At 54.3% G+C, this 11,464-nt stretch overlaps 1 protein-coding gene across 7 annotated transcripts in view; it reads left to right on the top strand.

Annotated features, from left to right (window-relative positions):
* Nucleotides 1-824: 824 nt before the first annotated feature.
* Nucleotides 825-11,464, top strand: part of Dlg3 (discs large MAGUK scaffold protein 3) — a 60,065-nt gene continuing 49,425 nt past the window's right edge. Inside the window, exons 1-10 of one of the 7 annotated variants that reach the window (XM_008844395.3) lie at nt 836-1,528; nt 4,441-4,494; nt 4,750-4,800; nt 5,210-5,334; nt 5,505-5,674; nt 6,007-6,143; nt 6,430-6,574; nt 7,155-7,314; nt 8,821-8,977; nt 9,398-9,500. In XM_008844395.3, the coding sequence (XP_008842617.1) occupies nt 1,172-1,528; nt 4,441-4,494; nt 4,750-4,800; nt 5,210-5,334; nt 5,505-5,674; nt 6,007-6,143; nt 6,430-6,574; nt 7,155-7,314; nt 8,821-8,977; nt 9,398-9,500 (1,459 nt within the window). In that variant the 5' untranslated portion in view covers nt 836-1,171. The other 6 variants (XM_017800938.2, XM_008844394.3, XM_008844393.3 and 3 more) reach the window with 6 other exon arrangements.

Raw genomic sequence — 11,464 nt, forward strand, 5'->3', positions numbered from 1 at the left:
GATTCTGGTTTATCATCATCCTTTTCCTATCTCCCAACAATATGAGCCAGGAGAAGCTAAGGAGACCTTCAACAGGTATTCCTAAATGCTTCTCCAGACCCACAGAATGACTTCTCTCACTTCAGATTTTTTCTTACTCTTTTCCCTGTTTTGGATTCCCTTTCCTTTTAGCATCCTGATACTCCTTCCACCTAACATAACCACGGAGTGGAGGAGATAGGAGAGTCTGTGAGCCAGAGATAAGTGGTTGTCTACTACTGTCTGTTCTGGGGTTGAATCTAGCACTGGTGATGTAAGAGGGTCAAGTGTGAGATCATAGTCATTTCAGGGCCTAGAGGATGAGAGAACAATGGTCATGATAAAGAGACATTGACAGACCTGGATGCTGCCCTTTTCCTTGGTCCCCTGTAGGAGACAGCACCCTGGCACCCAGCTCCAATGCCCCTTAGGTCTCTTCTGTTGCTGTCTTTACTTCTGGTAGCCCTAGCTCAGAGCAAGCTCAGGAACCCATTGAGCATCTCCCTGCAACTCCCTCTTGGAAGTGGGGCGGGGTGGAGTGGGAAGAGAACAGGCTGAAATTGGGGACACTGGGATACGAAATCGTGTCCCTGGGGTCTCCAGTGGTCCAAATTCCCTGGCACCTAGACCAGAGTCAGTAGCACCCCAGAGACGGGGTACTTATGGCTGAGCCTGGGGGGCGCCTCTGCCTCTGTTCCTTTAAGGACTCGCTGTTTAGCATTCCTGCTGCTGCTGCTGCTGCCGCTGCCTGACTCTGCGCGCTGATTGGCTGGAATCAACTGAGAAGAGAGCCGGGGAGAGATGCTCTTGACTCCACTCAGATCCATCCTGGGGGCCAGAGCAGAAGCGGTCCTCGCTGAACCCAGCTTTTGCCTGGGCTCCCACTTCTTCTTTGCATCTGGGCCTTGGCCCAGGAGCCACGACGGGCGACACGGAGCCGCCAGTGCTAGAGGGGGAGCCATGGGTGCGGGGCAGCGTGGGGGCAGAGGCCCCGGGACGCCCGCCTGGCCCCAGGCCCCGCTCCGCCCGGGCACCCCCACGGGTGCCCCCCCCTTCCTGGTCTGAGCAGTGCGAGTGTGCTCGGGAGCCTGGCGGCAGCAGCGGCATAGAAACTGGCGTGGGCTGGGGGGTCCGAGCCGCGGGGGGCAGTGCCATGCACAAGCACCAGCACTGCTGTAAGTGCCCCGAGTGCTATGAGGTGACCCGCCTGGCCGCCCTGCGGCGCCTCGAGCCTCCTGGCTATGGGGACTGGCAGGTGCCGGACCCCTACGGGCCAAGTGGGGGCAACGGGGCCAGCTCCAGTTATGGGGGCTATAGCTCGCAGACCCTGCCTTCTCAAGCAGGGGCGACCCCCACCCCTCGCACCAAGGCCAAGCTCATCCCCACAGGCCGGGATGTGGGGCCAGTGCCCCCTAAGCCGGTCCCAGGCAAGAGCACCCCCAAACTCAACGGCAGTGGTCCCAGCTGGTGGCCTGAGTGCACCTGTACCAACCGGGACTGGTATGAGCAGGTATGGACCAGTGGATGGGGGGAGGACTGGTGGGACAACCCAAAAGGGCTGGAGATTGGGGACCTAGGGGTCTAGAGGGCGGTATGGCTTACTGGGGCTCCAAGTCTGTGGACCCCGAGCCCTAGCACTGCAGCTGACCAAAGAGACTGTTGGAAATGTGTGGTTCCATGTGTGTCTGTTTGGGGAGGGTCTCCATTTGGAGGGGATTGGGAGGAGCTGTGTATATCAGGGGGCGACGGTATGGCGGAGGGGCACATTGTCTTATGTGGGGGAATTGGGTTTATCTCAGTGCGGGGGTTTGGCAGTGTCTCTGTGTCTGGCAGAGGGCGGGAGGTTCTGTGGGGGTTGTGTGTGGTGGTGTGTCTCCACAGGAGGAGAGGAGGGGGCATGCTGCTCTGCGTGGGGGGGGACATATGTGTGTATGTATGTTGGGGTGTGTGGAGGAAGGCAGCGGAGCTCGTGTGAATGTATGTAGAGGAACCCATGTGCTTAGCTCACTGAGCTTCATCTTTCAATACCAGGAGTCCCTCTCTGTCCCAGTCCCTTTGTGTGTGAATGTCCACATGGACGTATGAAGATGTCTCTTGAATGTGGAGGTGTCTCCATAGATGAGACTGCAGGGGTAGCTGTGTTTGCCTGTATGTGTGTCTACATGTATATGTGAGTAAGCATGTGGTTGCAAGAATGTGCACGTGCGTGTGTGTGTGTGTGTGTGTGTGGTGTGTCTTGTCTCTGATGAGAAGCGCTTGACAGGCAAGGAAGGGAGGGGGGAGGAGGCTAGAAACACGTCCCAAGCAAGGCTGAGAGGCTGCTGAGAAGGATGGACTCTTTTGTCCAAGCAGCTCTGAAGTGTGTGTGCTGCAGGAGGTGGGGGGTGTTGAAACAAGCCTCCTTGCTCCAGAGCAGGCATGGTGCCTGGAACTAGGCAAGGGGCAGCTGCCCTAGTACAGCAACTGGCCCCAATGGGGCATGGCTCTTGTAGGTGCCCCCAGATGTGGGAGAGCTTAGCCCCCCAGCCCTGACTTGGCACCGCTTGGGAGCCCCTGGGTGCTGGGCACAACTCCGGTTTCCACTCCCAGCCTAAACTGCCAGCTTAGAAAATGGAAGGAGCGTCTGTGGGAGAAGCAGCAAAATGGAGGCTGGGCCAGCAGAGCCAGGTCTCTGGCATGCATGGCGGACGGCCTGTCTGGTTTTTCAGCTCTGCAGCCCTCAGGGTGGAGAGAGAAGAAAAGGAGGAGGCTTTGCTATTGATGGCAGGTGCTGCCTGCCCCAAGCTGGTGACCATTCTGGCCACCTCTGTTCGCTTCTGGGGATAGGAAGTGTTCTCACCTAGAAGCAAAACTGGGGGCTTCCTGAGGGAGAGAAGTCCTCTGCTCTGTCTGTTCATATACACTGTTTCCTGTGTTCCTTGCCTTGTCCCTTGCCCTCTCCAGTGAATCCTCCTCTTTCCTTTGCCCCATCATACTTGTTCTGCCCAACGGGAGATGGTTGCCAATCCCAGGACTGTGCATGTTGGCTATAAGGGTTCTTTACCAGGGTTGATCTCTGGATGGCTCCTAGCCCTAGAAGCAAGGCCCCTGAGTGGGAGTGGGGCGAGGGCTAGAGGGTGGAACATTTGAGAGCTGGGACCTCCAGGCACCACTCAAAACTGGGCTTGAGGCATGGCTTGTCACATGTGGGCACACATGGCACACCAAGTGCAGGGAAGAGCTGCATGGGTTTTCTTTTGCTGTGTGTCTATCACATGTTACTTCAGTCTGCTGTGTTGGTTTGGGGTCTCTGAAGAGTCAGTGACTTTTCCTACTGGGACCAGGGTGAGGCTGCAGCCAGAGTCCTCCCACTGACTGCTAGGGCCACGAAGCTCGAAGGAGGAAATAGGGGAGGTATGGTTAGCCAGCCCTCTCCTCATTTCCTCTCTGCCTCTTGAAGCCAGAGCTGTGTGGGGCGAAGGTATGAAGGGGGAATCAGATCAGTGCATGTGGAGGAGACCCTACCCTGGGTTTCCAGCTCTTCTTCTGGGGCCAAACCTTAAGAAAGATACAACATGGTTAGAGAGATTGAGGTCACTGCCAGGATACCCAGGGAGAGAGACAAGGAGTGTCTTCTATTCTTAAAGATGACTATGTGAACCAGGGAGCAGGTGTACTTGTCTGTGCAGAATCAGATTTCAACTTGAAAAATGGACACAAGTATGTCCTGTCTGGAAGGCCACTTCTATGTGTTGGTGAAACTAACCTGTGTTTTTGAACCCTTCCCCTGCCATGACCTCTCCTAGCTACTGTGTATTGAAGACCACAGATTCTACTGCTAATGTCTATGGGTCATTGGCTTCTCCCTCATGGGGAGTCATGTCTACCCCATTCCTGTCCTAGCTCTGGTTTGTCCTCAGACTCCTAGCCAGATCCCACCATGGCCCTTTCTTTTGGGACAAAAAAAGGGTTCAAGATCAAAAGTTCCTTGGGAGAAAATAGATTAGGACTTTGACTTCTGTCCATTTAAGAACTTGGATTTCTGGAACCTTGGAAGGACGTGTGAAAAGGAGCTTCCAAGGCACTCTGGGGATAACTTGGGGGAAAGGATGAATGGCCAAAACTCTTCTGGCCTTGAAGCTTTCTACAACCCAAAGAGTACCTAGAGACCCAGGTTCTAGACTCTAATTCCCAGTATGCTTTTAGGCATACCCCACAATCTCTCTGGGTCTTAGTGTCACCAACTGTTAGGTCAAGGGGATTGAATAAGACGGTGTCTGCTGTCCTCCCATATCTGACATTGTGTGAGTCTATGACCCTCAAATCAGGGAAAGCTGTGGTTCAAAAATAGAGGGGTTCCCTGGCTAGGCTTCTAGGCACTTCCTATGGATGCTGGGTATGGTGTGGTTTGGCCATCATGCTCCATCTCTGCCATCCCCTTAGGCCAGCCCTGCACCCCTCCTAGTGAACCCTGAGGCCCTGGAGCCCAGCCTATCGGTGAGTGCACCACTGGTTGGCTCAGTTCCAGACAATTGATCTGGGCTAAATGAGCAGCTGGGTTTCGCCTGATATGGTTGGAAGCAAGGGGAGGGGAGTGCCCACTGGGGGTCAGGCCGTCCCCATCTGTGGCCTAGAGGTGACCTGGGGTATACTTGGACTTTGTGTGGGAGTGGGGAAAGAGGCAGGTTGACTAGGGTGCAGATGGTTTGGAGGTCAGGAAAGACTGAGGGAAGTGCTTGTATCTTCTTTTAGGTGAACGGCAGCGATGGCATGTTCAAGTATGAGGAGATAGTACTTGAGCGGGTGAGTCTGCCAGTAGGGAGAGTAGAAAAGGGGGGAAGGGTTGGATCCAGGACAGGGAGGGCCTTGAGCAGCATTTCAGGACTCACAGGGGAGCCTGCATTGAGAGTGTGGGGAAACAGGGCCCTCAGAGGTCACATCACTGCATCTATCAATCAACTCACTAACAAATATTATTAATTGACCTTGCTGGGCCAGGCCTGGGGAATTGGGGAGGGGGTGGGTTTACTGAGGCCTCCATACCAAAATGGTCACTATATGCTGAAAAGCTACTAGGTTTCTGATGAATATGCCTTATCCCTACTACGGGGCCTGGAGAACCTACTTTGGGATATAGAGGGAGAAGAGATGCCAAGAATCTTCCTTTGTGCTCTCAGAATGAAATGACTGTGCCCTTTAACTCCCTTCCCAGGGCAACTCTGGCCTGGGCTTCAGTATTGCAGGTGGCATTGACAACCCTCACGTCCCTGATGACCCTGGCATCTTTATTACCAAGATCATCCCTGGTGGAGCTGCTGCCATGGATGGGAGGCTGGGGTGAGATGGCCTGAAAGCAGGACTGTGGGTGGAAGGGACAGGATGGAGATGTGATGAGGGAAGGGCCAGCTTAGCAGGATGATCCTTCCATTAGATCTGAGAGGGAAGGAAGGAGGGGAGAGAGGAGGAGGAGCAGGCATAGTGTCATGCCACTTGGGCTTCCCCCACAGGGTGAATGACTGTGTGCTGCGGGTGAATGAGGTGGACGTGTCGGAGGTGGTACACAGTCGGGCCGTGGAGGCACTGAAGGAGGCAGGCCCTGTTGTGCGGTTGGTGGTGAGGAGACGACAACCCCCACCGGAGACTATCATGGAGGTCAACTTGCTCAAAGGGCCAAAAGGTGCAGCCTTCCTGGTTCCTGTGCTCTACCCCAGCCCCTGCCCCAAGCCATCAAAACCCTAGGTCCTGGCTGCCCCCATGGGAACTGGAAGGAAATGGTCTTTCTCCTCTCCATGAGTCCTCCAGTTCCAGCTCATAGCCTCCTTCTTGACCTCAGGTTTCACCCTTCCGTCCTGACCTTGGGATGACAGGCTGGCGTTTGGAATTCCTGGAGGAAGGGGAGACCTTGGAGAGGGCAGTGGGATGTCTGGGAGTGGAATTGACTTTGGGATGAATGGAACACTCTAACCTCTCCTTGTGATCCTCTCCCACTCCCTGCTGGCTGTCTTGTAGGCCTGGGTTTCAGCATCGCTGGGGGCATTGGCAACCAGCACATTCCAGGAGACAACAGCATCTATATCACCAAGATCATTGAGGGAGGAGCTGCTCAGAAGGATGGACGCCTACAGATTGGGGACCGACTGCTTGCGGTGAGACAACTTCATGGGGATGCCCAACTGGTAGGGTAGGGGAGGAGCAGCTCTGGAGCCCTCTCATTCAGTGGAGAATGAGGCATTATGGAAATTTTCAACAGTATCACCTGAAGTGTGTTTACCCAGAAAACAAAGCCCTAGTTCTTACCATGGTGGGGACACTCTTACCTCCCCTTCTCCCTACTATACTTGGACCTGTCAGTACACTGAGCGCACTCCTTTAGGCTCCCTGGAGGGGCTTTCCCTTCACCTAAGACCCACCCCAGGGGTTCTCCTCTTCTAGGTGAACAACACCAATCTGCAGGATGTGAGACATGAAGAAGCTGTGGCTTCACTGAAGAACACATCAGATATGGTCTATCTGAAGGTGGCCAAGCCAGGCAGCCTCCACCTTAACGACATGTATGCTCCCCCCGACTACGCCAGCAGTACGTACTCATTGGTCTTTGGTCCTGCTTTCAGGAAGGGAAGGTGTCTGTACCGCTTGTTCAGAGAGAACAAGTGCAGATGATAGTGTCATAAGTGGGTCCAGATCCCAGTCCTGTGTTTTGGAGCTGGGTGCCCTTGGGCAAGTCCTTTTCACCTCTTTAGTTTCCTCTTTGGCTCAAAGGAGCTAATGATATATATGCTGCCTTCCTTATAGGACTGGTGCGAGGATCAAATGAGATCATGGATGAGAAAGCCCTTGGAGAACTGTATTAGGCTACAGAGATGTGAGGGATTATTATTAGTCACACCTCTAGTCATGCCTTTCTTTGTAGACAGCCTTGACTTCAGCTCTTTCTAAGAGTCACAGGACTGAGCCCAGGATTTAGAAAGGGACTGTGAAGGAGGAACCCTGATGTGAGGGTGGTGAGTGGTGGATGGAGCTGGAAGGAGAGGCCCGAGGAAGCAGCATCCCTTAGTTTCTTTTCACCTGAGGAAAAGTGTGTGGGAAAATTCTTGGAGGGGGTTGGGGAAGTACCTGCCTGGAACACCGCTGAACTCTATTTCCTTTCTCCATCTCAGCTTTCACTGCCTTGGCTGACAACCACATAAGCCATAATTCCAGTCTGGGTTATCTCGGGGCAGTGGAGAGCAAGGTCAGCTACCCTGCTCCTCCTCAGGTGCCCCCCGCCCGCTACTCTCCCATTCCCAGGCACATGCTGGCAGAGGAAGACTTTACCAGGTAAGACAGGCCCCATTCTTCCGGCCTAGAGTGGGGTGAGGACAAGTTTTCTGACCAGTGACAGGCCTTGTAGCATGGCAAAGAAGACAAGGCCCTCATCATGCCCAGTTGTAAGGTCTAGCTGGGCCTCTTTGAGCCCTCGGGCTTCTAGAGGGAAACAGAGGTGGCTGCAAGAACAAGTTCTACCATCAGGGGGAGTGCCGAGCAAGTGCCCCAGATCAGATCCCGGGGGTGGGGGTGGCGGAAGTTTCCTGTCCCAAAACAGTGGCATTTCCCCATGATGCAGACTTTCTGAATCACAAAAGAAGATCTTTCCGGACGGGGTTGACGGGACTCAGAGGAGCCGGCTGGTCGTCCTGGGACCGCGGGAGGAAGGGCTCCTCCCCTTGGTGGCGCGGTGGCTACGGGCCAGGCCGTTGAACTGGTCCGGCCGGCCGGGGTTCCAGGGGGACAGGTTTGCGAGGTGGGGCCTGGGAGGCTGCAGGGCCGCCTGCTTGTGGAGACTGAAGGGTAGACTGAGAGCCAGAGAAGCCATGGAGAGGGCTCACAAGTTCTCAGGCTCAGGCTTGAGTCTGGGCTTGGGCTCGGCCTCGGCTTCGGCCTGGAGGAGGGCCTCACAGAGGTGGGCCTGGCCTCTCCGTTCCTTGCGGCCTGGAGGGGATGCCAGGTAGGAGCCTTACACCGAGAAAAAAGGAGGCTCGTCTGAGACTTGGGGCTTCTCTGAGGAGGGATGCTCGGGAACAGATGAAGGCATCAGGGTGGGACCGTGTACTGGGGAGTCCAGCAGCCTGCATGCATAGATGCACATGTACAGCTGTTTGGCCACACCTGGTGGCACTGTGGCCATTTAGACAGGCGTTCTTGGACATGGTCAGATTTTTTCATGTGTTTGTCTCCTCTGTTTAGTTCTGCCCCTAAGCACCTTTTGGGAACTTGAGATTTATTCATCTTTCTTCCACATCGCTTGTCAGTCAGTGGTAGCTGCTATGTTGTTGGGGTAAGGTAGGAAGGGTCATAGTTGGTGTGTGAAATTTCAAAACTGCACAGTAGCAGTTGTAAAGATAGTATGTACATCTTTTGGATGGTGAGGGCAATCCCCAGGGTGATTCCACTGCCTTTAACAGGTTCATATGTGGCCCAGGGCCTTTTACACAGCGTGATAGGACAGAGGACTCTGGGGAAGAAGACCAGTGAGTGAGCACTGAGATTTGGGCTCCAGGGCTCTGATAAGATTTTGTTGATGTGAGAGTGTTGTGGAATGTCCATTGGGAAATTGACTATGACTTTAGGAAGGAGGAAGAGGAACTGAAACTTGACATGCAAAGCAGCTGCCAAGCAGGTTTCAGGAGACCAAAGGAGGAACAGGGTATCACATATAGGAGCCTGGAGTCTTTCTTTCCTACATCAAGTATGGGTCTTATTACACACTGTCCCTCACAGGAACAACACTTTCTCTCACTCTTTGTCCTGACCTCCCTTGTCATACCTTTACTCCTTTCCCTCTAGAGAGCCCCGCAAGATCATCCTACACAAAGGCTCCACAGGCTTGGGCTTCAACATCGTAGGAGGAGAGGATGGAGAAGGCATTTTTGTCTCCTTCATCCTGGCAGGAGGCCCAGCCGACCTGAGTGGGGAGTTGCGAAGAGGAGACCGGATCTTATCGGTGAGACAAAGGCTAGGTGGGAGGATGGGCCCTGTGCCAGGCCAAAAGGGAGGAGGGGAGCTCTTGTGTCCTCCAAGGAATGCTTCTTGAGATGACGGAAGGGCTAAGAAGTGAAGAAAACTTAAATTGTCTTTACAGTTAGCCATAATGAGGGACCAAGAGACCAAGACCACACTTATCCTTCAGGAGGAAACTGAATGTCTCTTGGATCTTAATATTGATTGGCATTTGGCTTCCACAAAAATAGTTATTACACTAGAGATGTTATATCCTAGGGGCCCAATTTGGGGGGGGTGGATAAGGATGGGATTTGGGGAAACAAAGCCAATAGGCTGAGAGATGGACTGCACATCCCCTCTTTTGTCATCTCAGAGGACTCTCTTGCCTTTAGGGTGATTCACAACTCCTCTCTTTGGACAGGTAAATGGAGTGAACCTGAGGAATGCTACTCATGAGCAGGCTGCAGCTGCTCTGAAACGGGCTGGCCAATCAGTCACTATTGTGGCCCAGTACAGACCTGAAGGTAGGAGAAGGGAAGGTTGGGAAGAGATGATGTGGTTGAGTTTAGACTTTCACTTAGCCTTGGCCTTTTCCACCATAGGTAACAAAGCCATTTAACCAGGTCTCTGGTACTCTAGTGCAGGGAACCTCTTGCCTCCTTTTCCTTCTAGACTGGGAGGTTGGTTTGGGTGGTTTGGGGGAGCATCAAGACTGTGCTCAAAGCCTGCTGACAAGGGGTGCACTACAGCAGAAAGCCAGTAGCGAGCAGCAGACCACGGGAAGAAGCACCAAGATTAGGGTGACTGGAAAAAGCGGAGGGGAGGCTGAAGGCTCAGAGGCAAAAACTGGAAATTTTGTGTCCTGGAAAAGAAAGAGTAGCTCTCGGTTTGGACTTGAGAGTAAGAGATCCGACCTCTTTATGAGATCTTGGACCAAACCTCTATGAATCCCATTCATCTTCCTTCATCAAAAGGACTGAGACCCACGTAGGCTTTGAAAGGTGATACTAAAGCCCTTGACATAGGGGATGAGGACTAGACGCCCTCCCTCGATGGGGGGGGGAACTGTCTTTGTACTCTCAGCTTGCCATGGGTCGATTGGGGCGAGTGGGCGGGCCTGCTCTGCAAATGAAGGTGTTTGATTGGTCAGGGCTAGCCAAGGGCCAGGTGCCGAGGTGAGCTGCGGGAAGGCGCGCCCTAGCCTGCCGGCCGGTCGAGTAACCATTGGCCCGCAGAGCGTGGCCTCCAGCCGCAAGCCCCGCCCCCTGACCCGAGGAGGGCGCCCCTCCTCCCCTCGAGCCTCGGACGCCTCCTCCTCCTCCCTCCCATCCCCCATCTCCCCTCCTCCCGTGCGCCCCGCTTTGTGTCCGTCCGTGGTCTCCCGCGCGGGACAGAGGGACCGGCCTGAGCCGGCGCTTTTTCGGCACTTAGACCTGGACTCCGACTGGGCGCCAGGTGAGGTGGGGCAGACGGGGGCCAGGCCCCCTTGCAGTCCCCCCTAGCCTCTCCACTGTTCTGTTCTCAGCCTCTTTTCCAACACTGCGCTCCATCTCTGCCCTCTCCCCCGAAAGCTGTGCCCCGCGCCTCCAGCCCGCTTCCGAGCCCTACCGGAGGGACTCCCTCGGCCCATGGCCGCGACGCGCTGGGCTCCCGGTCCACGGAACCCTGTCTGACCTTCACCCCCTTGCTATCACCTCTTCTCACCCATCAACTGTGCCCCCTTCGCTCCCCAGACCTTCAGTGCTGTACGCAGCCTCCTTCCTGTTGGCCACTGCGTCCGCAGCAGCCCCTATTTCTGGAGCAATTTTCTAAATCTTCCCCTTCCCTCACATTCATTTCCCCTCTCTAACTCAGGGAATTGGTTTGGAATTTTCGTGTCCCTTCCCTTCGCAAGGCTTTCATTCAGTACCCGACATCTTTAGCCTCCCCTCCCCTTTGTAAGTCTGGCCTTTGTTCCTTAGGGCTGCAGCGCCTGGGCTCCTTGGACACTTGGGCCCTGCAGGCCTATAACCCAGGTGGAAGAAGGGACAGGGCCCTAGCAGGTGCTGTAGTTCTGAGCCCTGTGACAAAGCTGAGAAAGCTCAAAAGTGCCCACCTTTGTCCTTCCCGCCCCTCCCCCACGCTCATCAATGCCCTCTGAACCCTAAGGGGAAGAGAGGACCTGGCCACCTTTTGCATCTGGCTTGATGGGGACAGGAGTGTAGGAGGTAACCAACAGGAGGGCTTGTTGGTCTGAGGTCATAGGAAGGAAGGATGCAAATGGACACTTTGAGTCATTTCTCTCCATGTTTGGTGTTCAGCTTACTGACTGGCAACACACCTTAGGGTTATTGTTTTTTATGATTTAAACATGTGATTGTTTGCTTCTCAGGAGAGGATTTTTATTAGCAACTAATATTTATCAATGTTTTTACCCAGAAGTAAGAGTAGGTTCTGCAAAGGAAATTCTCTCTCTCTCTCTCTCTCTCTCTCTCTCTCTCTCTCTCTC

The sequence above is a fragment of the Nannospalax galili genome, unplaced genomic scaffold (genome assembly GCF_000622305.1).
Source record: "Nannospalax galili isolate Female #2095 unplaced genomic scaffold, S.galili_v1.0 scaffold280, whole genome shotgun sequence".
Lineage (NCBI taxonomy): Eukaryota > Metazoa > Chordata > Mammalia > Rodentia > Spalacidae > Nannospalax > Nannospalax galili.